The sequence below is a fragment of the Lagopus leucura genome, unplaced genomic scaffold (genome assembly GCF_019238085.1).
Source record: "Lagopus leucura isolate 7727_CA_CO unplaced genomic scaffold, USGS_WTPT01 Super-Scaffold_100012, whole genome shotgun sequence".
Lineage (NCBI taxonomy): Eukaryota > Metazoa > Chordata > Aves > Galliformes > Phasianidae > Lagopus > Lagopus leucura.
In genome coordinates, this window is record NW_024962267.1 from 3862884 (window position 1) to 3890510 (window position 27627).

The 27627-nt window shown below is 35.0% G+C and overlaps 1 protein-coding gene across 9 annotated transcripts in view; it reads right to left on the reverse strand.

Annotated features, from left to right (window-relative positions):
• The window catches only part of TLK1 (tousled like kinase 1), an 80469-nt gene that overhangs the window by 22712 nt on the left and 30130 nt on the right, over positions 1–27627 (reverse strand). For all 9 annotated transcript variants that reach the window (XR_006179586.1, XR_006179583.1, XR_006179584.1 and 6 more), the window contains 15 exons: positions 24892–24967; positions 22396–22442; positions 21853–21939; positions 20350–20439; positions 18884–18976; positions 17476–17586; positions 16742–16878; positions 15365–15553; positions 8661–8727; positions 5586–5683; positions 2941–3022; positions 2564–2655; positions 2388–2477; positions 1713–1882; positions 308–443 (listed from right to left, as the gene is read on the reverse strand). Coding sequence is in view for 1 of the 9 variants with exons in the window: in XM_042874515.1 (XP_042730449.1) it covers positions 308–443; positions 1713–1882; positions 2388–2477; positions 2564–2655; positions 2941–3022; positions 5586–5683; positions 8661–8727; positions 15365–15553; positions 16742–16878; positions 17476–17586; positions 18884–18976; positions 20350–20439; positions 21853–21939; positions 22396–22442; positions 24892–24967 (1565 nt within the window). In the remaining 8 variants the exon portion in view is untranslated. The remainder of the gene's footprint in view (positions 1–307; positions 444–1712; positions 1883–2387; positions 2478–2563; positions 2656–2940; positions 3023–5585; positions 5684–8660; positions 8728–15364; positions 15554–16741; positions 16879–17475; positions 17587–18883; positions 18977–20349; positions 20440–21852; positions 21940–22395; positions 22443–24891; positions 24968–27627) is intronic.

Sequence of the window (27627 nt, forward strand, 5' to 3'; positions counted from 1 at the left end):
ACATCTTTAACCACCTGCAGCCAAAGATTAAACACCTGCTTCTTCTGGGAAACAATGTTTATAAATCACCGAGATTTGCTCCGCATTTTAAATGTATGTATATCTATATCTAGATTCCTAACTTACTTCAGTTATGGCACTATTCTGGAATTTTTGTGAATATCAAGATCCACAGTACTGCACAAAAATCTTTGTTTGTTATTCACGTTAGTATTTTTAATCCTAGCTATCACTAGGAATTAGCTTTATGAAAACATTTCAGAAGCCTGAAAAATGACCTAAACAATAAAATCAAATCAGGCATTACCAGTAAGTTCCTGCTCCTTGTGAAGTTAAATCCATTCCATCCACACCATAGCTATCATCATCCATTATTTTGGACAATCCAAAATCAGTAATTTTTATTTCTCCACATGCTGTTCCATCTACAAGAAGAATATTACCTAAACAGAGGGGAAAAAATACATTTTTAACTTCAAAAAATGCCACCAGAATGCTTCGTTTTCAAAACCAGCCACAATTTTCAGGAACATTCAACTTAATGAGGGTGAATGATATCTTTATATCATCTTTATGATCTCAAGTCTAGAGCAACTAGACTATGACATTTTAGTGCTATCTCAGGAACTCTCTAGGTTATCACTACTATCATCTTAGATGGCTTGCCCAACTTGGAGCTGACTGGACAGCAATATAAAACAGTATACTAGTCACAATGAAGTTTAATATTTTTCTGTCCAAAAAACGTTCTAAACTACACATTTCAGGGTTCGCACATGCCAGAAAATAGTGCCAAGACATGCTGCAGTTCAAAAAAATCTAGCTCCACATGTTAAAGCTGTGCAATAATTTGATTTTAAAAAATCATTTGATGAGTTTCCTCTAAAAATAGAACAAAAACTAATGAGACTAAGATTACATTCTGTACAACTTCACAATATGAAATCTGTTATTCCTTAATAGAAATCTATATGAAGAATTCAGCAAGCAAACAGCCTGGCATTAATAGCTACACAACAAACCCTGGACTTGGAAGTTTAGCAGATTAAAATACACAAAAAGCATAAAAGATGGAATACGTCATTTAAGGCAATATTCATTATTATTACTAGAAAACTTGACCAGAATTTAGAGAAGAGATCCAAGTGACAACAGTGTTTACATTGGCTTCTTGAAAAAAACTAAACTACTTCAGATAAAGAGGTAGTTTAAAAAAAAAAAAAAAAAAAAAAAAAAGCTACAAACATGCAAGATGCATAAGAAAAAACAGATTTGGAATTAGAAAATATTTCTCCAAGGTCCTGGCTGGAAACACTTATCCTTACATGTAGAAAGTGATTATTCCAACCCTTTATAGTCTAAGAAATATGAAAGGGAAAAATTATTTACAAATCAACATTTTATAATGATCAGATAGGATCGAGTCAAATACTGATCTTAAATACTTATACTACTAAATATTAATGTATCAACAGGCTCTACGACACTTTCTTACAAATACAAATCAAAATAGCACAAAGGAAAAAAGTTGTAAGAAGTATTTTTATAAAGAAAAGACAGATTATTTTAACATTAAACTGGAAAGAAAAGTATCTACCTCTCAGATTAAAATAAACCTGACAAGTCAAAGATAATTTTGGTATTTTGAGGCATGAATTATAAAAAAACTGATAAATGTGATGACGTTTTCAATTTTGCCATTTTTCATTTACCTGGTTTAAGATCATAGTGTATAATAGGGGGCTTGATCTCATTGAGATACCGTAGTGCATTTACTATTTGCATTACAATGGACCTAGCTTCCTTCTCTGACATCAATTTATGTTGCTTGAGATAGAAATCCAAGTCATTGCCTTCACAGTATTCTAACACCGTGCAAAACCTACGGCAGAATTTACAGACAAAATTAAACGGCATATTCAACTGCAAGATCAAAGTTATGACAATATAGTTTAATACCAGTAACTTTAACAACAGCTTACTGAATATTAAATTACATGAACGAAATTGTTAATAAAACATGTAGCATAATGATTAGACTATGAAACCTGATATCAATCAGAACACAAACAACTCACCAAGAAAGAAAGCTTATGCACACAGGTGTTACAAAACAGTGTTTTCATCACTTTACAGAAGATCTCCTATATATTCCTATCTGCAACAAACTTCTGCAACTAGTGGTTGGGGTTTTTGTGCTGTCGTTATCCATTTTTTTTCCCTTCTTTTTTTCAAAGAAATAAAAAAAAAATAAAAAATAAAAAGAATCCCTAATGAAACTGTAAGTATTTTGGCAGAAAGTCAAATATTCTTCATTTCTGCTTATCCAACATACAACACTAAAGCCCCTGTCACGTTCTAGAAAACATATATTCTCATGTACTTACGTATCTGTATCCAAGGAGAAGTAGTCATATAATTTAACTATCCGGGGGTGATCCAGTTCTTTGTGTATTCTATACTCTCTGCAGGCATGTCTAGAAGAAGATTGATACATTAATCTTCCACAATTGATAAAATTCTATTCAACTTAACATATGAAGCATAAGTCATTAATACTTACTTGTGGTAGTTTTCTTTCTTTTCATCCCTCCAGCTTTTGTTAAGCTGGTGAATCTTCACAGCAGCATATCTTTGTTCATAAAGATCAAAAGCCTAAAAAAGAAACCCACAAATACAGGAAAGTTATAGCTGAAGATGATGATAAAAATAACACCCAACAGAAAGAAACAAAACTGGCATGTAATTCACATGCCTAATGTAATGCTACCTCTCTTTCACAGATTAATCAAGAAGGTTTTGCTCAATCACTGTTTAACAAGTATACACATTAAAATCCTCTTGCTTATTCAGATCCCTATTTTCACTCCAGTCCCAGAAATCAAATGGACAAGAGTATATGCTTCAAACACTAGATTTAGTAAACTCAACACACTCTACCTTGTATACTTCACTGAAGCCACCTCGGCCAAGCAAATGGAGTAACAAATACCGTTCATTCAATGTGGGGTGATCTTTAAACCTTGAAAAAAAAAAAAAAAAGATTTAATTCATTTCTGTTTAAGGTATAAAAACACAGCCTAAAATGTAAATATCTGGGTATTACTTCTTAAACAGAACTTTTCTTTCTACCAGTGACATATAACATACTGAAGAATATTTAACCATGTGCAACTTTATGGCGCAGTTATACAACAGTAAATTTCAACTATTTAGCATAAAACTCCTATCACAACATTACTGTCAAATCCCCTAATTCTGGCAAACTGTTTGCCATTTTTCTCTCTTTGTGAGGATAACAAAAAAACCACCCTTAACTCACTCTCTGTAAACACTATGCTCACAATGAGTCAATAGGGAAAACACTATTCTGTGTTACATTCACTTTGTTTTGAAACAAAACCACTATCAACAACAGTAATCATCATCAATATCATCAACAGTAGAATCAGTAGGACCTGCATCTACTCCATAGCATGAGCTCTGCTTCTATACTGTCTGAATAACCAGAAATAAGAATAGAATTTCAACACATTTTTCATCTCTCCAATCTGTTCACTTTACCCCTGTTAATAAACATGCCCAGGAACCATGCAATGCTAATACTCTAAATGTTGGTGAATACTGCTTTGCAATCTGTATCACTAGAGGGCTGTGGTTCTCTTCCATACATCCTCCAGAGGTATCCTGCCAAAATCCCAAACCCTTCCTTTGCATAAAAGGTTTAAGAAATGAGATACAGCAGTGCTCTGCTCAATGATCCCAATTTGCAAGAAGTCAGCTTCTGATTTCTGGAACTGATGAGGAAGATACACTTCCAATTTCACACAAAACTTGACCCGACCTGTTGTACATATTCATCTTCCAACAAAATGACTTATATATAAGACTAAGAAGTTATAAAATAACAAATAGTAACATGTGGAAAGCATGTCAAATGACTGTGTATCTGCTCACACTCTCATGAAAAGCAAGGAGGAAAAACTCTTCCCAAATGCAAAATGATGTTGCAGGATAAACACCACACTCTCTCCTGACATACGCAGAAGATAAAACACATCCTTAATCAAACCAGTAGCCAGAGTCTGACTGCTTATGTTAGTGACAGTGAAGGAAAAGAGCATAAAGGATTCAGTGAAACATGATAGCTACTGTAGCCCTTTCAGGCTTTGGAAATGGATGGAATAGATGGAAACATGCTTCTTATCAGCTGCCAAACTCCTGTTAAACCAAGATGGTGAACTGACTGTCCTTCCAACAAGAAATTGGATTTCAGTTTACACTTTCTGAAAAATAGGCTTCTAGAAAAGCTCTTCAGAGAAGGAAAACTTGGGTAAATATTTAGGCAAACAGACAGTAAATGACACACGCAATACAAAAATTTGCAAGTTTTGTCACTCAGAGTGATAGGTGACCTCATATGGTGCTACTGTATCACTTTAGAACCAAAGATAAAATACTACTAAAATTGGCAATAACAAGAAAATTAGAAAGTTTGTTCGTGATTTCTGAAATGTGAAATAGTCTTAAAAAAATATATATTAAATTAAACAGTATTCTGAAGTTACATCAAAACATCTAAGCTCAGAGATGCATCTAATTAATGTTTGCTGTGTAAGATGTTACTTCTTACATTCGTCTGCCTATCAAGGAGAAGAGATTGGGGGAGGGTAGTGAATACTCAACCTGTCTTCAGAACAATGATGAGATGCTTATACTCATGAATCTAAGGCCAGTTGCTAACTATACCCCATGGCAAACTTTAAGGGTTTAGGGCTAGTTTTAGGAAAAATTAGACCAGAAGACTGAGCTGGAGTTAAAATTAATCCAGAGAAAGAAACCATGGGAGCTGGAAATTTAACTTGGATCAACTTTCAGCTGCTATTCACTAGAGAAATGCCATTGCTGGCAAGAGAAAAGAAAAAGGGCAAGGGTATAAGGAAATAGCAGACAGGCAGAACAAACTTATTGGAAGCAACATTGCCACCTTAAAGCATTGATGAAACACTATGTGTTAGAGCTTGTATTCCTCACCATGGAAAACACACTAACTTTATTAGTTGGAATCTACAAAGTTAAAGTAAACCTTAAATGCCAATTTAACATTAGGATATACTGCCACGTGAGCTGAAGTATAGCTAAATTTAACATAACACAGAAGATTCTATGTTTGTCTTTCTCCTACCAGGCACCTGTAATGTAAATTATGGTGTAATAAAACTCACTGACTTAACTGCTTTACCAAATAGCTCTTCGCGCACAAAACCTCCCCACCATTTTCTTGCATTACTGTCAGCTTATGGTTCCAAGATTTTTTTTCCTAGTGAGGTGATATTGCAAATTTTAGCATTCCTGCATTACAACCTGTGTATGTGTATTATTTCCTGCATATTCAGTGAACTATTAAGCTTTAAAAAAATTACTTCTTGTTTGGTAAAGCTTAAATATGCTGTTTTTTAAAATGCACACAAACAAACAATGAACTGAAGAAAAAATAATGAACCTGCTTATATCCTACTAAACAATTTGATTTTAGAGCCGTATTTTTAAAGTAGACATGCAAAAATCAAGACAGTAAATCTTACTGTGAATTATCTTCATTATTAATTCTTTTCAGCTCTCTGATGTGAAGATTCCTAACTCTTTCCAAACGTTCAAGTTCTGCTTGTATTTCAGCTTCCTCCTGGAAATGAAAAGAATTAAGTATAAAAGCTCATTTACTCCTCACTTGAAAAGGCTATTTTTACCCCTGCATCAATACTAGTGGTGATGGAGGAACATTACATTACAAAACCATACTGATCTAGAAGAAAGCACTGCTTTTCTCCTAAAGCCTGAAAATCTCAGAGAGATAAGGCAAAAAATATTTTCAAGGAACTTCCTGTTCATGAATCCCCAGGGAATGGGATGTTCACAGTGCTGTTCTGCTCTGTAGGGATGCTATTCAAAATGAGAGGCAGCTGGGTTTTGTACCTCAGCCAAGGAGAGAAATTATCTGGGAAGCAGGCTAAAATCGATGTATGATGAAGAAAAAAATGGAGATATGCACAGTTACAGATTTTGTGCAAACTGGCAGATTAGGAAAAGATGCCTGAAATATTTAGAGGTTGGAGGGTAAACAAAAAACAGAATAAATCATTACAGCAAAAGTGCTCTTAAAGTGCTGATACAGAACACCAAAACAAAGCTAATTTCAAAAGATTTATCCATTTCTATCTTACTAAACTTATAAACATAGAATATGCAGTACCTAAAACCTCAAATGCAATTTCAAAAAATACTATGTTAGCTATGAGGATATTCTCTAACTAATCTTGTCACTTAGAACTATGTCATCTCTATGCTGCATATAAGAAAACATTTAAGTAGTTATCTGTTCAGAATCTCAACAAAAAAAGGGAAAGAAAGCACAAAACCTAATTTATGGACACCAGCACATCTATCCATGTGGTACGCTCATTGAAAGACTCTGTCAAAAGAGCTGCATCTATTTCAGAGTAAGCACCTCTAAAACTTGAAACTTTGAAAGAATGGGAGCCAAAATTAGTCCATAGACGAAATCTAATAATTACAAAAGTACTCTAGCTGAAAAGATGAAAGAAAGCCTGGCATCTGATACGTGATTTTTTGTGTTTGTTTTTTTTGTGTGTGGATTTTTTTCCTCCCCACCAGTGCCCCACATCTTCTTGTTATTTTGGCACAAACTGTTTGTACAGCTACATGGTGAACCGGACTTGAAAAACTGATCAACCTTTTCTTGGAAAGGGAAAAAAAAAAAAAAAAAGGCAAGCAAGCCTTGCCAACATGTGTGTATTTGTTTTTTGATAAAAGATCAGTTTTCTAATCCAATTTGTACTGTAACTGCACAATCTAAAGGCAACAAGTCATGGTACAAGGAGTGGAGGTTGATATCATCATGGGGGAAAAAAAAATGCTTTAAAGTCAGCGTTTCTGAACACTGTACATCATAAATCCCCATTCTGAAACAACACCCGTATTTATATAATCTAGAAACCTATCAAGTAAGTTTAGGAACCCAGACCAAACTATCATAAAATCAAATGATACATAATTTGTTTTTAAGTGGTTAAGTGGTTCTTTTGCATTGTTTTTTTTTCCTGTTTACAGAATTTGGAATTTTTTCATATTTAGATTAATACTTGTAGATCTCCATTAAATACTCTGAAATTATATGCAGTTCCTCATAACCCACAGGTCCTCTAAGAAGAATTCCAATCCTTCTATCTTCCTCAAAAAGGCCACACACTTATACATGTCTGTGTTCTTCCTAAAGGCTGACAAAAAAAGCAACACATCAGTTATACCTCTTTTGGACTTTTTTATTCATATATTATGCAATTCAGTTGTTCTCAAAATGTGGTTCATAGGTCAGTGTTAGTCCGAAGAGAACTGGCTGGTTGCATTGCTTCCAGCTGTTACTTAGGACACTTAGATTGTGAATACCTTTAAGCAAGAGTGAACCAGCTTAGCTCCCTCAGGTCACTGCTGTATAAAAGGAAGTGAGAAAACAAGAGCCTCTCTCCAGGACTAAAGCAGCTAGTTGGAAAAGAATTTCCTGGGGAGCAGAAGGAAGAAGAGAACTGGTGGTGGCAGAACGTACAGGGCATTTAAAGAAAAAAAAAAAAAGAGCTCCAGGAAAGCATCTGGACAGCGAAAAGGAACAGACAGCAAAACAGCATATGCAGAAGGAAAGAATAATAAATGTAATCAGCAGTGATGCACTACAAAAGAAACACAGTAACGTAAAAAGTAGCAAAATTATTTTTCTTAGTTACCAACAAAATCTCCATCATATATGGGAATTAAAATGCAAGAATGTATACTTATTATTACTTTCATATTTATTCAAACATGATTTGCCAAGAAATAGTATTTTTTTTCCCTGTGACATTTAGTCAAGTTTGTTCTTGCATACAGAACCTTAGCAATGATACTCAAGGTCTAAACCAAATCTGGGTATTAAACAAGTTTCTAACAACTTCCTCCAGATATCACTTGCAATTCCCAATAGATATAAAAAAAACAGATAATGCAATCTACAGAATTTCGTAACACAATTTTAAATGAAGCTGTTGCTATTTCTACTGCAACGAAGCGCAAATGAAGTGAACAGAGTCTACCTCACAGAGCCAGCAAGTTTCTATTCAAATTTTCTACTGTAGGTTCAAGTGTTCTCTAGGCATACTCTCCAAAAACAGCACCAGTGTTCTCACAAGGCCTAGCTGGCTTCAAGAAAAAAGCACTGCTAGATTTTTTCAAAAGTCAAAAACTGGAATAATGCACATATAATTTAAGAGACCAGAGAGCTAGGAAATACTCTTTCCTCTCTTGCTATAAACAGTATACAACTAAAGTGGATACGGCAGATTACTCAAACATAGTGTTCATTCAATGTCCCATACCGGACCTTTTTAAAGGTCCAGTACCAACGTAAGAAGTCACATCAAATTTGAATCCATGTTTTCAGCTCTAAAGCAAGACTGGTAGTTGTGGTTACATCACTGTTACAGTGATTCTTTACTGCTCCCTTCTACTCTCAACGTCTATAGCAAGTAAACCCTCTCTTTATTCTGACAATATTAGTTGTGACTGTTAGGGGCACAATTCAACAGTGTTAGAACTACAGAGCATACACATACCTTCTTGAGATGTCCTAATCGAAGTTTGAAGATTTCTTCCTGTTCATGATACTCTGCTAGAGTCAAACTGTTAAAAAAAAAAAAAAATCTTATTTAGTACTCCTATTTAAATGCTACAACACACGTTTTGTTAATTATTTAAAATCACAATATCAAAGCTGTCTTTTTGAACCCTTCGAATCTTCACTTCTGTAATATCAGGGTAAAAACATGCTTTCCAGAGGAGCAAATGTATGTAACAGGGGAAAAAAAAGATAATGGCCTCCACAAGAAATGCTAAAAACACACTAAGTGATGAAAAAACTAATGCTGGATGGCATACACATTTTACTGTCTTGCTTAGATTTGTTATTTGCATTATCCAAAGCTAAGAGCATGACATATTTTTAAGAAGTCCATAATTTACTGAGTTCAATCATCAATAGTCCTGAGAAGGAAAGCAATACAATGTACAGAAAACACTCCAATTCAAGTGAAAAAGAAGCAAACAAACAACACTCATGACTATGTTATGTCCCTATCAATTTTAGAAGGAAGCAATTTCTCTCTTTTTTTTTTTTTTAAAGCAGCATTACACAAACTTACCTTACATTTTTTTTCCTACTGTAATGAATAGCAGCCATCAGAAATCCACAAGCATTCTGAAGGCAAAAAGCGAGAAAATTCACCTCTCTCTTCAAGAAGAAAAGATTCCCTCAGAGACACATTTTGGCACTAAACTTTTACACTTTTTTCCTGACAGAATCTCCTCCGGGAAGGAAGGAGAGGCATTGAAGCAAATGTGAAATGGGATATCTCAATAGGCTAAGAACACTGGCATTGCATTTCCCAAATGACAGCAAGAAACCTGAAACAGTGCTCTAATTCCTGCTCTAATCAAAGATCCATCAAAGACAGCACTAAGGCCAAGTTCGACAACTCACAGCAGCATCTCTGATGCTTTTCTCAGTATTCCTTGAACAGCTAACCGCTCTAATATGGATTAGGCTCTCAAAGAAAAAAAAAAAAAAAAGCAAAGGAAACCAAGGTGAATAAGGTTAAGTATTATTTCCTTCCAGGTTCTTGTCTCCAGTATAAATAGCAGGTTTGTGTATCTATTTCCAGAAATGCAGATTACGTGAAATTTTCAAACAGAAGTATTTTAGGTGGATTAGAAAAGCTGAATCACAAGTAAAACACGCTGAAAATATAAAGTCTGTAACATAAGATACGCCAGAAATTTCTTTGAACACTAAAAGCCCTAAAACCAAAGATGCATGATATTAAGATGATAACGTAGTAATAGTAGGACCATACATGGTCTTCTTTAATTTTAATTAACTCTCAGCTATCTACGCAGTTACAACAAAGTGCTTAGATGGTTCTAATAAGTATTGCCTTCCAAGAAGTACTTAAATAGCTCTCTTCAGTGCGAAGCACAAGTTCAAGGTCGTACTGAAAACATTAAGATTTGAAGTCACTCTTTCCATATGTCTACATTACAACCCAATAAATCACTATTTTCATTTTTCTATTTCCTTACAAATCTAATTCTATTAGAGACACAGCACGATTTAAATCTGTTGTTACTGACTACTATGTTTCAGAAGAAAGCATGTAAAATTCTGAACTGTAAGCAGAGATAGTTGCTTTGGATTTTGTTAGCTTAGTTTTGAAAAACGACTTTTTTTTCCCTCTTACATTCAGAAACATATACTCATTTAAAAAGCACGGAGGTGAAGTGCTGGTTTGTTGGCTTTTTTTAATCTATTAATACACTTTATATTAATGCTCTTGAAACAGTATATAACAAATAGCAAAAGAAGGACAATATGCATACTGCCTGTTTTCTAGCTACACGCCACTGCCCCATTGCAAAGGCCGAAAACATCTAAGCCTAGAGTGCTTCCACCACCTACCTCCTGTGGTCATCACACCTGACAACAGGTGACCTACAAGACACCACTACCTTCTGCAGAAGAGGCTGCTCCTCAGTCACCCAAGACCAAGGCAGGTCTCATCAGATGTGGAGGAGGAAAGACCAACGAGCACACATGGGAGGGACAGTGGTTGGTGGCAGGTTGCCACCATCCAGTAAGGGCACTGCAGTTGGAAAGTTGAGCTTCTGCTTGACAGAAGGAGTGCTGGAGAAAGAGACCAGCTGGGGGTAGGCAGTGTGAATGAATCCGGTAACATTTGGGTCCTGACCATGACCTCTTCCACTCAAAACTACCATGCGATAAATGCTGTGTTTTAACAGTCTGCAGCCAAATTAACATCATACGCATGCAATAAATTCCTGAAATTCCAAAAAAGTACTCCATATATTCTACACATGCATATTTGCACATCTGCAACATTTAGAGCCTTGGTATGCCGTATTTATTTGTCACTATAAGAAAGCAGTCAGCCTTCCAAGCCTGAAAAGCTAGGTATCACAATGTAAGCATTTATTTTATTTTATTGGGGGGGGGGGGGGAAGAGCCTTCCTATAGTTTAACAATGTTCATAGCTGAATTTCTAAGGCTTTGACACAGTATGCATAGGTAACCTTACCAACCTCTGCACTTCCTCCTCACAGGTTAGAACAAAACCTTCATCTGTGATAAAAACATACCTACTAGTGGCCACTGACAAGACAAAAAAAGTCCAAATGGCCACACACTCCTTTGCTGTCATGACAATTAAACCCAGCACATGAACAAAAATCTCTTTTCCCACTGTTTCCCAGATGAAAAATCATCATGGGTACATACATACAGCAGAATGCTGCTATGCCCCAAAACAGCAATTTGCACATCCAATAGAAGCACTTGGGTACAATTTGTGAAGTGCTTTTTTTGGAGGAGGGGTTTCAAACTTATTCAAGTTCCTAGAATTTCTACAAAGATGGGCAGCAAAGCTGACCAATTCAAGATTTCCCTGAAGTCTTTTCACCATGTCCCATTTCTTCCATTGTTTCCATGTCTGCCTCAAAAAGAGACAGCCTCAGGAAAAGAGCTGTTGTCACTCATTCTGTAAAGCCCAAGACACATTGTTGGCACTTCAATCTGAAAAAGTTTCTGAAAATATTTTTGTTTGTTCCATGCAGAACAGAATGCTCTCTCTAAACGATGCATTTGTTCAGCTACATTAACAAACTCTGCCAGCTCTTTATGCTCTCCTATTTCAAATTATGTACAGGGATGAGAATGCATGCAGACTCTCATGGAATAACTGGGCAAGCAGAGAAATCATTGGGTGTTAAATACAACCAATACACCTGAAGGTGGATGGGAAGGACTACACCACCCAAATTACATCAAGTTTTGCCTCCAGAAATAATAGTCTGTTTAAAAAAAACCAGAACACTTTCAAAGCTCTCTAAAGTCATCAAGAATCTGGAATGAACTTTTGGAACACATTTTCCCAGGGCTATGAAAGTTAACTGTATTTTAAATAATATTTCTTCTTCAAAGATATTTCAATATACTACTTTATTTCATTCAGTAAAGAGGGATCTCTCAAAACTAAAACTACTTTTATTTTTGGTTGGAGACCAAAAAAAAAAACAACCTGAATACATGTTGGAAAATCAGGACAGCATTTAAAAAACAAGATGCAGGATGAGCCTAAACACTCCAAATCACCTTTCACTCATTGAGCAATGTCAGATAGCCACTTCTCTATTGGTAACTCCAGTGCCAAGACTTTGCTTTTAAATTGTATCGGAGAACACGTCCTGCTAAAACACAGCAATGCTCTTACTAAAGAATGCCTCAGACAACACCTTAAATTGATTTCAAAACAGTTAACCACTGTTTTCAAAAATAGCTTCAATAACACTGCTTGTTACACAAAGCTGTAGATCATTTTCTCTTGTCAATAGCTGAACTAGAGATAACTTCTAAAGCAAATAATGTTAGCAACATAGGGACACTTGTTGCTAATATGCAGTAGCAAGTTGTTGGCTTGCTTAAAAAAGATTTGCCTAATCACTTGCATGTATGTTGTGTTGATTTATTACTGTTATAGTTCATTAATCTCAGCAGCTCTGCATTTTCCCTGGCCTAATATAAATAGAACATCTTCCATTTGACTGTACTAATTAAGATCATTACTTTTGACATAACACAGGAATGGTGATAAGCACAATGTAACAGGAGGAGATCACACGCAGATTTACACAAAAATGGGAGAGCACAATTAGTAATTGTTTCAGCAAGGTTCAGATCTCAGAAGCAAAGAGGAGTCAACACACAGCACTGCTGTGTAACATCGTAACAAATCCTTAATGTAAACATTTTTAATGCCCTTCAAGTAAAGGCATAAGAGCATGACACAGCTTAATGCTTCTGTAATCTCAGGACATACCAGAAACCTCAGAGGTTTGAAATAACATTAATAAGTTTGTCATAAAAACAAGAAATCTTACATGAAGATGATAATGTGATCAAATTAAGCAAAAGTAGTTTCAATTTGGTAACAGTTTATTAGACACAGAAGGGCAATTCTGATTGTTCTCTGGGCAATTCTGTTACAGCAGGCATTTTCTTGTGCCATTTAACACATTGGTTAAGCTGAATTCAATGAAAACCTGATTCTTTGTTTAGTAATTTGCCTTGGTCTTATTATGAACTAGACCCTACCTTCTGTATTTTTTTTTCCCCAGACTGTACATTTTAATCACCTGCTAAAATAACAACTCAATTAAGAAAATTTAACATGAAGGAAAACAGGATCAAATGCACCTGTCAGGTATACCAATAAACAGCAAGCAGTACTTGCTGGGTTATCAAAATCCATTTAAAAATGTATCTAAATAATCATTTAATCATTCAATCTATATAATCATGTAATCATTTAAATATTATCTATATAACGAGAAGCAGAAAAAGCAGCACAGAATTCCCTGAATAAAGAAAATAAACCAGAAATACAAACTTCCTACTGCCACAATTTCATTATTTATGTTTATTTCTATTTCATAGTTAATACAATGCAATGGACTGTTAAGACATACAGAAAAATAAAGCCATTATTCATGGAAGGATTCTAAAATAAAATTCCTTTGCATATCTGAAATTTTAAAAATGTTCAACTCCTGAAAAGTTAATAATACTATATGAACTTTTGCTGTTAATGTGGAAACTTAATGGTAGCTTCTATAGCAGGAAATATATCCCAAGTACAGTCTGGAGCATTAACACTGGCCCACCAACTATAGAAATACTAATCTCTCTCACTGACATGGGAAACATCTAAAAGAAAGATACCTGTTTTCTTGATTACTGATTAGAGGCTAAGAATTGGCTAGGGTTATATGGACTCAAATGCTCTGAAAATATTGCTTGGATGCCTATTGTATTAATTCTTAGTGTCAACTGAAAAAAAGGCTTTGTCTTCTTTTACTATGGAATATAGACACTGCCATTAAAAGTGGCCATTGTAAAAGGTGGTTATACATTTGCAAATGTAACATGCTGGTTAATTAAAAGTTCTGTAACTTTTCAGATTTTTTCTTTCCTTAAATGTTACTGACATTTATTACATTGAAACAAAAAGGTACTTTTAAAGTGACAGTAAGCTATTGCTATTCATTCAGAAGTATCAATTATGCTCTCAGAGAAGCAGCGGAGGCACTAAGTGTTGCAAAGAATCAATTTGAGTGATCATTCTTGAGCTCTGCCAAAGGACACGAGTAACACTAATCAAGACTTGCTTACACTGTCAGCTTTACTAGTATATTTTCATGGTACTTGTGTCAAAGCCAAACAATTTCACAATGCAGTCTTTAAGAATGACACGCTATGTAAAACATACACACTGCTCTTTGAACTGATGCCCCAAACAAATCATTTTGTAGACTTAACTGAAGGAATTTAGAAGTTCCCTACCCCCAGGGTATAAACGACCTACACAAGTGAGAGGTGACATGTGACAATGTGCAACAAACTCAGCCTCCTTCTGCAAAGAAAAAGGATCCACTTGCTAGTCTTTCTAAACCTACTTACTTACTTTTCATTTAAATGAGGAACAGACAGACCATCAGCTACAGCCTCCCAGCAACAAGGGCAGTAACTACCATATGCAAGCAGAAACTTCTTAAAATGCTCAATTAAATGTCAAGAATATATTTGTCTGTGCCCTGGATTTCTGTCCACAAGAAAATACTGTCACTTGAAAATCTGAGAATTCTTTGATAGCCCTTAATTTTATGTGTAAACTATGAAAAATTTCCAGTGTCAATATGTGAAATGGGATCAGTAACTGCTAACAGTTGCTCTTGAGACCTGCATTCGGAAAAAGAATTTTTCCATTTCTTTTTTTTTAAATACATGTCACCAAATACTAACACTCTTCTTGCCAGATAACAACTGTTAAAAAAAAAAATAATAACTAAAGAAGAGGTTCCCAAGTTAAAGAGGATGAGTAACAGTTCAACAGAAATCAATAACATTTCAAGAACAAGAAATCAGAATAAGAACTCCTCTACATTATGAAACAGAAGGAACACTGCATAAACACAGTACAGACCTTTCTCTGGTGACTCTACCAAAAATAACCTGGGCAACTGTACAGGATCTCATAGGCAGTGGTGAAAATTTCCTTAACATCAGCAAGTCCTCAGTGAGAACACAGCTACTGAATATACTGAATGTCTTTTTATGCTGTTATTTGAATGGAACTCACATAGACAATATCAGAGAATTTATGTAAAAGACTGATTGAAATGTTAAACTTACAGCTGTGGCAAATTGGGTCTAACAAAGGGATCGTTTTCTGCCCCATTCACAGCTTTATTTTTCCTCTGCTTGGGTTCAGAATTGGCAGATGGTGCCTGAGAATTATTTGTAGTTGGTGGCTTTCGCTTGGCCAGGAGCTTTCTTTGCCTTTCAATGTCTTCCCTTTGTTGATTCACCCATTCTTGCTGCCTGTAAACCCCCCAAAAAAGTGTTATTAAAGTTTCATTCTTTTGCATTTTAAAATAACTATGTTTTAAGCCAGTGAAGCATTAAGTTTATATTTTCTTAAACAAATATACTGTACATATAAGAACATTTCTTATGAAAAATAACAATATGATTCTTCAAAGTTTTGGAACAATTTCCTTTTGTGTTTTCTTTTTCTTTTTTTCCCCCCCTTTTCCAAAGGACTCACATTATTTCTGTACTGAAAAAAATAATACGTATCTCAGCTGATGGATATGTTGTTTTATACCATCAAAAGAAATGTAACAAAAGCAATAAAGGAATATCTGATTTTCATAGGCCAAATGCTGAACTTGATCTGACCTTTCTTAAGTAAATCATTGGTTTGATTGTGGGGCGAACAATTACAAACCACATACATAGATTTTTTTTAGACTATCTTAACATCTAGGCAATTACACAAAATGTTAAGACAACACAATCCCGTTCAAAAACCAATGTCTTGGTACATTACATATATAAAGCCACAGACTGACTCAGTCTCATTAACAAAGTACATCTTAAAGATGCACTCCACAATTACCACCATCCCCGACTGTCTCCCAAACTGCTCATTGTTGGCCCCACTTCTACAGAGTGCTGAAATACCTGTTGAAGCAGCAGCTCTTTTCCAGCTGGCCACTTTCTCTCATCCCTTTGGGTTACACTATCTGAGTGTGCCAGATTTGTCTCTCACCTTTCATGGCAACAAGGAGCTGGATGCCTGAAAAAGCTGCTACAAACACAGATGTGCAGAGAGCACCTACGCGACATGACCAGTGAGAGAGTCACAGAACTCATCTGTCCCAATGATCAACACTGATACTTGGTTAGCTGCTTGAAAACATCACTGATATGATTTCACAGCTCTTCCTACAAGCTGAGCTGAATAATCAAAAGCTACTCATTTAGTATATTCACATATGTCTGTAAGGATGGCTAAAATCAAATAAAACCAAATCATTTTTCGAGGACATCCAGCCTCAGTGTTCCCTCAGCTGATTAAGGGAGGCTTGTGCTGTACTCTCAGTATTCAAAAGGCAAAGCAACATATAATGTATGAAAAGCTGCTCCAAACTTAGAATCACGGAAATAAAAAAAAATCCACTAGAGGGAACTAAGTGAGAATTTAAGAACGCTGCATTGACTAACTTTACAAGATTCTGAAATGCAAAGCCATCTGTCCACTGTTCAGTAAATGAAGCACCATGACGAACTGTTGTAAAATGCCCCAGGCGTAATCTGTCTTGCATGCTCTTCTCTCTGCTTGCCAGCTTTTCTTGTGTGCTCTAAGAAAACAAAATATATTCATATTTAGTAATACTAAAGTGTTAGTACTAAAATAAAAAAAACCCAAAAAACCCTTTTATTACCTTACTCCTTTTATTCTAACTTCTGCAGAACACAGATATCTGCGCTTGTCAGAATCAGTGCTGCTGATGAGTTTGACTCAGTTTCCCTATAAAGTTCATTTATGTTCATAATTAAAAGAACATTTGTAAATACAGCAGAATCGATAAACTATCAGCATCGGAAGTATATTATGCAAATTATGTTTGTACACATCTATTATAATAAACAAATCTTAGATGCACTAGGAGTGCATCAGCTCCAGTCAGCTTGGATACTGTTACTACTTGAACCAAAGTGACCAGATTCAGGAACCTCTAGGTGGGACTGAACTGCACACAGACGTAACTCCAATAGATATTAACTTGCAGTAATATGAGCAGGATTATAAGAGAATATTTACTTCCAGATAGAGACCATTAATACAAAGTTTCAGTAGAGACTAATCATGAAGTAAAACCTAAAATGAAGGAACTATAATAGAGTTCTACAGCCCTCCAGAGTTTTTATCACAGGCATTTTGAAAGTAAGCTTACCTTTTCAATTAGAAGCTTCTTGCTCATTGAAATACATTTGTTTAATCTTTCCTTATATTTTTCAAGTAGCTTTTGTTGTTCATCTATTTGTCTTCTAAGATCACAGTTAGCCTAATAGATACAAGAAATATTAGAAGAAATACTGAAACTTTTTTTTCTTTTTAAATCAGATGCCAGTGAAAATAAAGGCATCTACCTTCAACACATGCATCTTTCACATAGCTGAAGCAGGGAACATACATAAATACACACATATAGTAAGAAAATGTTTATATCATTCCTACAGATTAGAATGGATGTGTAAAAGATGTTTTTCTGTTTTAAAAACAGGAATATACTTGAAATAAAATGCATTCAAGAACATCACTTCCTTTACACCAAATTGCATTCTGTATTAGACAGTATTCAGCTCGTATATTTTCTATGTATAAAGATACTGTACTGATATTTTTTTCCAGTCTTCCAGAGCTAAACTGATGTTAATTTAGCTCTGGATCCTTCGTGTTCGATTGCCAAAATAATGCAAAATTCTAATGCTTTTCATATAAAATGAAACTCTTACATTATGGATTTTTAGTGTGAAAAATTTAAATTATCTGAGTAGAAAGTATACCAAGTTTCCTATGTTGCAGTTATCTTTATCAACTTAGAAAAACACATTATTCTGTTTAATTGATTTTTTTTTTTTTAAGGTTAGCTTTCTACCTCATACTGTTGGACATGAGCTGAACCAGGTACCCACAAAGCCTGCAAGCAGAATTTTATATGTATGGTATCATGGATATATACTTGCACACATACAAACACATATAACAGCCTCTGAGTTGTGAATAGAGTGCTTTTTGTTTCTTTAGTATGCAGTTTATTTCACATTCCAAAATACCACCTTTGCAATCCTACACTCAGGGATATAAGCACTAAGAGTCCTTTATCTGAAAATAAGTATTAAAAAAAACAACAGTATAGCATAGGGTAGGTTCTTATTAAAAGCAGTTATCGCCCATGACAGTTTGCTACAATCACCTTCATTCTGAAACTGCAGCCGTCCCACTGACGACTGTTATTCACAATTAAAACAAAACAAAAATCCATTGTGTGAAATTATATTAAGAACATAAGGAATTAACCAAGTGTTTGAAAAACAACATCAGCATTTTGGAAACTCAAGAAGTATAGAAATACGTATTTAGTTATTAACAAGTTGTAATATGGAGAAGAAAAAAGCCTTAAGCATTTATTTTACAGGCTTCTCAGATTTTCAGGAAAAAATAAAAAGAACACTTTTCAATTTTTTATTTATGTAATTCCAGGGTAACATTGAAAAACATTGATTATTCAAGCATTTAAAATATTTGCTGAGGATCCATTGCCTTTTTCTCAATAGTTTTACCGCAGATCTTACACTTACCCTGAGTAAGTCATCTATACGACCTTCTTTCTTTTCCAAGTCTTGATTTTTATTACTTTCTAGTGCAGCTAATTTCAGCATTGTGAGATCAGTCTGAAAAGAACATTTTAAAGTATTTAATACTTTTCTTTAATAATTACAGCATTATTTTTGTCATGTTTGTTACAAAGGGAAATCAACTTATACCAGCAGCACATATTACTTCCATGTATTTTGGTAGTGACACGGAAGTTTCATATTCAAAACTGCTCTTTCCCTTCATTAGGAAGAGCTAGGAACAGCTGGAACAAATCACTAACAACATGAGAAGACTTCATCACTCATGGACAAGTTCACAAGTAAGAATATAAAGCAAGGCAAGAACATAGATGGCAACACCGAGGGCTGCTCCAAAAGTAATGCTCCTGTTTTAGTATACTGGTCCATGACATCAGAGACACATGGTGGTACAGTAGAGGTTGAACCTTCTCAACAGTAGTCTTTTACATTTTGTTGCCATGTAACAGACTGTAGCAGAAGGACACTTTGGCAAAATGGCATAAGACATGGAACTGTGTATGAAATAAAAATGTATCACTGAATTTCATCGTGCAGAAAAAAAATCACATCTGTTAACATTCACTGACACTTCCGGAACATTTATGGAGACCAACAGCAGATGCGAGCACAGTGAAGCAGTGGCTGGTACATTTCATCAGTTCAGACAGCGATGAGAAAGACAAGCCATGTTCTAGACTATCATGCAAATTTTTATGAGCGTGACATACAAGCTGCTGTTCATAGCTGACAAAAATGCAGAGCTAACGGTGCTGACCATGTTGACAAATAGTGTTTGGTAGCTGAGAATTCACTCTACTACGGAGTGTTATTTTTCTCTTCGTATCTGTTGTAATTTCCATGGAAATAAATAGGAGGCATTACTTTCTCGGTGACATACACAACTACTTTAAATCCTGTGTATCTGTCAACAGCCAAGGTAATCTTGTTCTAAGTAACTCGTGAAAAGAAGAACAAATTGCATTAGAAATGGCAGAGATGATGAAACGTGCTATTGGCTTTTAATGCCATGACAGGAACTATACTGCATTTTGACTATCATCTCACTTTTTTTTCTGTTTTGTTTAAGCTATTAAGTTATATGACAAGAGCAGCTGCCATCTCAAGTATTATCTGGAAGAGAAGTCTCTCCTTCTAAGTTCACACAACAGTTAAAATCTTTTGCAGAAGCATACCAAGCACATTGTCTAACTGCTCACAAAGCACAAAATTGGAAGCAGAGTGCAAAACACAAAACTAATTCAAGAGACTGCAATTATGAGCTGCTGAACTTAAAAACAAAAGTTCTTTTGAAGACTAAAATGCAAAGCTTCTGAAATCCTTTAAGAGTTTAATAGTTGGAAACCCAAGAAATAACACATCTACCAGTTTTTCCTACAGTTTGAATTTATATGCTGAAAAGCGCTTACCTGAGTAATTTTAAAAGATAACTGCTTTGGTTGCGTGGTAGGGTGGTCCCCAAAAGCTAATGAAGTAGGAGAAGGACTATTCTGTCGAACCTGGAATGCATGAAAACAAAGAATTTTAGATGTAACTGTAATATTCAATTATGAACATAACCTTGTTTACAACTCTTGGCAGGATAACGATACAGAACATAGAAATACAGTGTCCTAAATACACAAGGTACTATATGGTACGCTGCATTGAGAATTATCACTATGCTGTCATACATAACTTGTATTCTAGAAAGGATGTAATATACACTCTAAGAAAACTAGGACTGTCACTCCCGGGAAACAGATGGAAAGATTTAAGACAATACAAGACTGACACAAGGCAATGCCTGTCTTATAAAGACTTATTTTTCTGATTCTAAGATTTTGCAACTCAAAAAATAATGTGAGTTATTTTTGGAGAGTTTATTTCCCATGGGATAACTTGAAAGGGGAAGCTAGTGCTGATCAGAACACAAATTGTGTTACTGAAACTTCCCAGAAACACTGATTTGTGTGTTAGGCATTGCAGTCCATAAATTTCATTCAAACCCTTATGTGAGGGCCAGAAAATGCTTAGCTTTAGTGCTGACTTGTGAAAGGCTTGATTTTCTCCTAATAAAAACCCAAACAGTAAATGAAGGGGGCTCAGCTGGGTGAACTTGGGACAGAAGAGTCCCAAAAAATGGGGCTAAGCTTCTCCAGACTTGGCTTCATCCAAAGGATGATGGGTTTGGTGGACACCGTGATGTTATAGCGGGCATGGGGGTGATATGTTGATGACTGGACTTCAGGATGGTTGGACTTAGAGGTCTTTTCCAATCTTAACAGTTCTATGAGACAGTATATTCAAGCCAACTTCCACAATCTTTATTACCCTCCATATAGTTAGCAGTATGTTTGAAAGTACACGGAATGAAATTAATGTCCACCATCACAAAAAATAAATCATTTCTGCAACTGGCAGAATCTGTGTGGCCATTAAGAATTACGTGTGTATACCTAATGCAAAAATGAGCATGAGGGGAAAAAAATGAACTTGTGACTAAGAAAAACATTTAGTAACAGGCAAATTATTGTTTAAAAACTTAAGATTTATCAAAAGCTTAGCTTTCAAGTCCTGCATAAGGGGTTCACCTTCCCTGAAAGTAATAAAATACCCACTTATTTTGTGCAAAGGTTTCAAATAAACACCAAAAGAACATTTTAACACGTATAGGTCATTTCACATTGCTTTGTGCTCAAAAATCGTTTTATAAAAAAACCCAACGCAACAGTGTTAAGAATTTACTTGTAGAAAATTTTAGTTTTAAACATTCAACTTGATCCTTTTTCTTCCCCATGCTGTTTAAAAATGAATTCCTTCCTATCGTTCCTTCCTTTGAAAAAGTAGAAAAATATCTGCATAAAGATATTTTTAAGCCATGCTACTTTTAGAGAAGGAAACTCCAGCAGCCATGAAGTTCACAAACTTACAGAAGAAGGGGCGGAATGTGAATTCTGAGGAGATCGGATTGCAGGAGGTACACCTCGAACTGGACTAGAGCCGTTGCCACCTTGGTACTGAAGAGAAGATATGACCCTCAAATTATTCAACTTCTTTAATTAAGATATATCATATAAACACTGAATGACACAGCTCATCCGTACAATGAATACATAATCTAGATTGTATTATTTGGATTACTGAAGCCCTGTGTCACCTGAAGAAAAGTGCAGAAGAAACTGTTTTCTGTCTTTTAGGTCAGGCTGCACCAAGAAACTGAATCTCTTCTTCAAGGTTTAGCACCTAAACTTACATTGAAAATTTTAAAAAAGTATATCATATGAAGAAAGGCTGTACTTTATTCTAATTAGTATTTTCATACACAACTGTAAGAAGGGTAGCCTACTAAAAACAAAGCAAGGCTATGTTGTCACTGCAGAATTTGACAATTAAGGAGTTCACAAGTACACCTAGAATTGCTTGTTAAAAAAAAAAAAAAAAAAAAAAAGTAAATTTAAAGACAAAACCCTTACCTCAAAATAGTCACTAATCTTGTGGCCACGTCCCCCGATACTCTTTCCTGAAATAAATACATTATAATAGATTAAATAGATTACTTATAGATGTGTTACATTTTTACCTGTACAATAATTACTGCAAAATCTTAACACTTGCTAGTTGGTTTTCTTTGATGTGATAATACGTGACCTCCCACCGTTAGATAATTAAGGGATTGTTTACAACAACAAAATCTGCATGTTCCTTCCATTCAGAAATCAGAAATCAACCCATACTTCTAAATCAGATTTAGTTCATGCTTAGCAGTAAGAAAGACCTCTTCTAGATAACAGGAAGCACATCCTTCATTCTGTAGATGAAACCTTTAGCAGCGTCTCCCTTTTACAAGCGTTATCTCCAAATTCACCCACATCTGAAATACCAAATTAACCCATTAATATTATATGCTCCAAGTGAGTTATTCTGCCCAGATGTTCAGCCCAAGGACTTCTCTAAATGCCAGTTAACACTGTGGGTGTGGAAGATGATGAGTACTTCCATTCCTCCCAGCGTAATAATCAGATTTCAAGTCACAGCCTCCACCACAGAGATAAATAGAGCAGAACAAGACAACAGAATTTCTTTTATTTTAACCAGTAACAAGACAAGAGCACCAACTTGAATTCACCTTTCTTTGACAATCCATATGCAGCATTCCAAAAATTTCACCAATGCCTTATCAAATGACATAAATATTCTATTCAGCTTTAAGACAACGTGGACCACTGCTCTAAACTTCAAAACCTCTTCACAGGAATAAATTTTTGTAATAAGTTAGGAGATTATTCCCACTAATCTTTCTGCCATTTTCAGCAAAGCCTTTCAAGCTTTCCTATTGCTTCAACTCTCAAGAATTCTTTGTAGTCAAGCATGTCTCTATACTGGGATTGCTGCATAGTATTCTGTCACCAACACTCTCATGAAGAAAAAGAGACATATGGCAGTCCTCTGTGTGTCAAAGACTTTTAAAAGAAATACTCAGATAACTGAAAGACCTAGAATAGCACACAGATAATTCCTCCAGTACTTACCCCATTTGTACATCACTACTACTGCCCTCTAGCCAGGTCTTTACATACCATGTGATTCTGTTAGATTTGTCTTTTTTGTGCTTGATTCCCACATCTCACTTTATCAAATTAAATCAGTTTTCATCCAGGTAAATTAGAAAGGCTTTTCTTTTAAATAGAAATTCTATTCCACGTCATGTTATGTACTCTGCACAGATGGACTGACAACATCAACTTATTTTGGCAGTCAATTAGAAGTAGATTCACACTGTTTTGATCCCACTCTCTAATTAATTAGCTCCATGTCCTAAAAATATTTCAGTCCAACCTTTCTGGATGATTTTGCTATGGTAGTCAAAATCCTAGGTATGTTGTATACAACAGCTGGATCCCTTGCTCCTCATTTTCCAATAGCAGTATTTGATGTGCTTCAACTATACAACTCCACTACACTCCTGTTTTCTACACTACAGAATATTGCAGCGCAGACTATTCAGTTTACTGCTACTGACAGTAAAACATTAATTATTAGACATTATAATCATGTTGTGTATGCCAAAAAGTTCTTAACTATCTTTATCTTAACTAATCTTTATCTTAACTAATCTTTATTTTCTCTAACTGCAACTCTGTCTTGTAGTAGGAAGGACAAGCTACCAGACCAACGAAAATAGGAAACTTCTCTGAAGCTCTCTGAACAAACCAGGTCTCTTGAGTAAGACAAAGAAAGCCATTCTAGTGAAACCATATAAAACTTCAAGTAGTAGTATGTTGTATCACAAAGACCTCTGGATATGGAGCCTACTGACAGCATCTGAAGTGGCATTTCTTAGCTTAGAAACAAAAAGAATCCAAAGGAGATGTCAATAAAACTAGTTTCTCTTCTCTTTTGATGAATTTTTGCCTTGAAATTTCTATTTCCTCCCTCAAAAAGTCACATTAAAGAGAGAAACAAAAAAAAAAAAACAAAACAAGCTTTGTAAACATTCAATTGAAAGTCTGTCTCACCCCGAGCCTCCCACAGCTCTAGAGCACTACGCTGTATCCACAGTAAGAAAGTATGAAATTCAATTATTTTTAAATATACATGTAAAAAACAAGCACTCAGATATCATAACCAGTAATCCACTTTTCCCCTTACCTACTGAAAAGAAATACAAAACACAAAAGTACTGCTAGTTTTTAAACAGTACACAGAATGCCAACACTGCTGCAAGTTATGCGGAGAGCAATGCACAACTCTTATGGCTGAGTACCAACACAGCCCAGGTTTATTGCCCATCCCTTTGACTGATGGATAAATTTGAGGTAGGGTGAAAAGATTTATGTTTGTTATCCCAAACCCAAGACCTGTCTTACAAGCAATACTACAGAATTTTTAAGCCTGGCAAACGTCAAAAATTTGTGCATTATCATTTAATCAAACGTATATAATAACCATATAATTCATTTACAGTTTACCTTGGCTGCTTTCACTCTGAGTATCTGCTTTTCTTTTTCTTCCTCTGGAAGGTTCTGACTGTTTCTTCTCTGGAGTCTATGAAGAACAGAAAGAATGTGATCCAGCAACAGCTCTATTTCACTTCTATCACAGCTACAGTACTGCGAAATAAGGTGGAATTTTCATTCATAAACTATGACTTCACAAATCAACAGGAATGCTGTTATTTCAGATCTTAGTTGAAGTAGATAACGACTCTTGGTCAATCAAACAAATATAAACTAGAATAGATACTGAAGGAAGTAAGAAATAATTCTTAAATATCTGTCCAAAAGGCAATTATGTATATTAATTGTAAAGCCATTATACCTTTTCATCTGCTTTGGGGTTTATGAACAACCAAATTTATTTGGCCCAGGCTGCATTTCACTCAAGAAATCTTCAGGTTATAGATCTGGTATTTCACAACCTCTTTTATCATTAACGAAATAATCTGACTTTTGATTGAGCTTACTACACACTGCCCCAGAATAAATACAGAATTTTAGTGCTTCAGTATGATGACAATAATGTTCCTAATACCTAAGTATAGTAGTCATCTCTAAGCTAATATAATTTATAGATTTCTAGATTTAGAAAGTTTTTTAAAAGCTCAAAATGTGAACATCTACCCATTCCACCCTCAGTTTCTCCGTATCTCAAATGAAGTCAAATAAAAACATTAATCATAGGTGAAAAAGTATGGACTTAATCAAATTTTTTTCAGGAATATTATAAATCACTGCACTCTCTGATTGTCATTTCTGGGCAACATTGATAACAAGAAAGAGTTTTGATCAGAAGTTCCTTTAAGTTTTATTTGTTCTCCTCTGAACTGAGCATTCAAAACAGATAGTCCCCTTAATGTAAGTTACATTGTACAAGCTACCTTGGTTCAAGGCAAACATGCTGCTTCTGTGCACTTAGTCTGCAAGGGACCTCATGCCAGTTACAAGAGAAATCACAGAAGCAATTACATGAACTCTATTTTACAGCCAAATAATGAGTGGTCCCTAATACCTTGGACTAAATATGACATAGGTAAGAAGATGCTTCATTCTTTTATGATACCAATGCCTTAATCATTTGACCAAGTTTGTCAGTTTGTCTTCAAAGGATTCTTTTTTTCAATACAGTAAATGTAATGATAATTCAAATTTCAACTGATCATTGAAAGAACTTTAAATACATCTTAGTTCCAAAAACTTCACATGGATACCTTCAAACATAAATTTTTTACAAAAACCTGAGAATATTTATTTTGGCAAAGAGGCTACTTGTGATCTACAGAAAATCATCAGCACAGAAGGGGAAAGCCAGGACAGCAAAGCTCAAACTTCCTTAATTTATACTACGTATTTATATTGCAAATATTTATACAACATACTGTTACAACTGTAACTGTTTTACTAACAGGCTACAAATGTAGTTAAATTTACATATATTTATTAAATATTACTTTAAATTAATTCTTCCAACTACAATGCGTATGCTTTACAATCCTACTGTACGCTAGCTGACTGTACAGCGTAGACTCCTGAAAACAAGGTTAGCTAAAAACTACATGATTCTCAAGGCAGAACATGTGGCTTAGATACACTATTTTTATCATTTGCAATATAAATTGTAATTGTATAAATTATATAAATATAAATCACATAAATTGTTAACATTAAGCTATCTCTCCACATAACTGAACTGAATCTATTTAGCCAATCACTTTCATCCTATTCCTTACTTACCTACTTTTAATTTTGCAAATATCCTTCTAATGTAGTTTTACCTACCTTATCGAGCCAAAAACTCCCCAAACCTTGTCTGCAAGCAAATTCATGCTTAACCATTTAAAATTCTCACCCAAGAAACTTAGTTTCCAACTGCAGTGACTCATGCATTCCACTCGAAGACATTTAAAGAGGTTTATAGATTTAAAACTAAAACTAAAATAATCCAAAAGTAAACATCTATTTCATCAAGCTTTTCTGATTTCTTCTAATATCTGATTTAACTTTCTGAGCCGAAAACACTAATGATGTTACCCAGCAAGGTCACACTCACCTTTTCTAAGAACAATATTCACATGGCAGTGTACAATATTCAGACACTAGCAAATGTTCTCCAAAATCCTTTCTAATGAATGAAACCACAGGAATTAAAAGAAGTTGAAGACTAATGGGGCTGAGGAGTAGCCTCCTAGTAAAGACTGAAGCTGCTCTGAGACACTTCAGAAGGATGTACCTACAGCCAAGATTTAGATTAAAATCCCGTTATTTCATAAGCAACATGAAACAGTTCTGAAGTTATCCAAAGTTAACTTTTAAAACTATGTTAAAGTCACCTAGAGCTTGGCATATCAGCAGAACTCTGCACATCACAACCTTGATCCTCGTTTACTTTTTAATTTTAATGAGGTTCCTCTGAGCCTTCTCCTCATACTCATAGTTTTAATTCCTGGATTTTAACATACTCTTTAATGAAATAAACATTTGTAAGTACCAACTCTCAACTAATTAATCTCCTTTTAACGATACTCAGATAAATATTTCTATATACTTTATGTGCAGCTAAACATTTTCTACCATTATTGCAGAACTGTTAACAATAGAACTCAGGAAGTAATTTTTGTAGGGAAAAAAAAAATGTAATAAAATGAATTTTGTTTTGTCTCAACACTTAAACCTCCAGTATGCTTTCTTGGCTGTTAATGTTTTTCATTT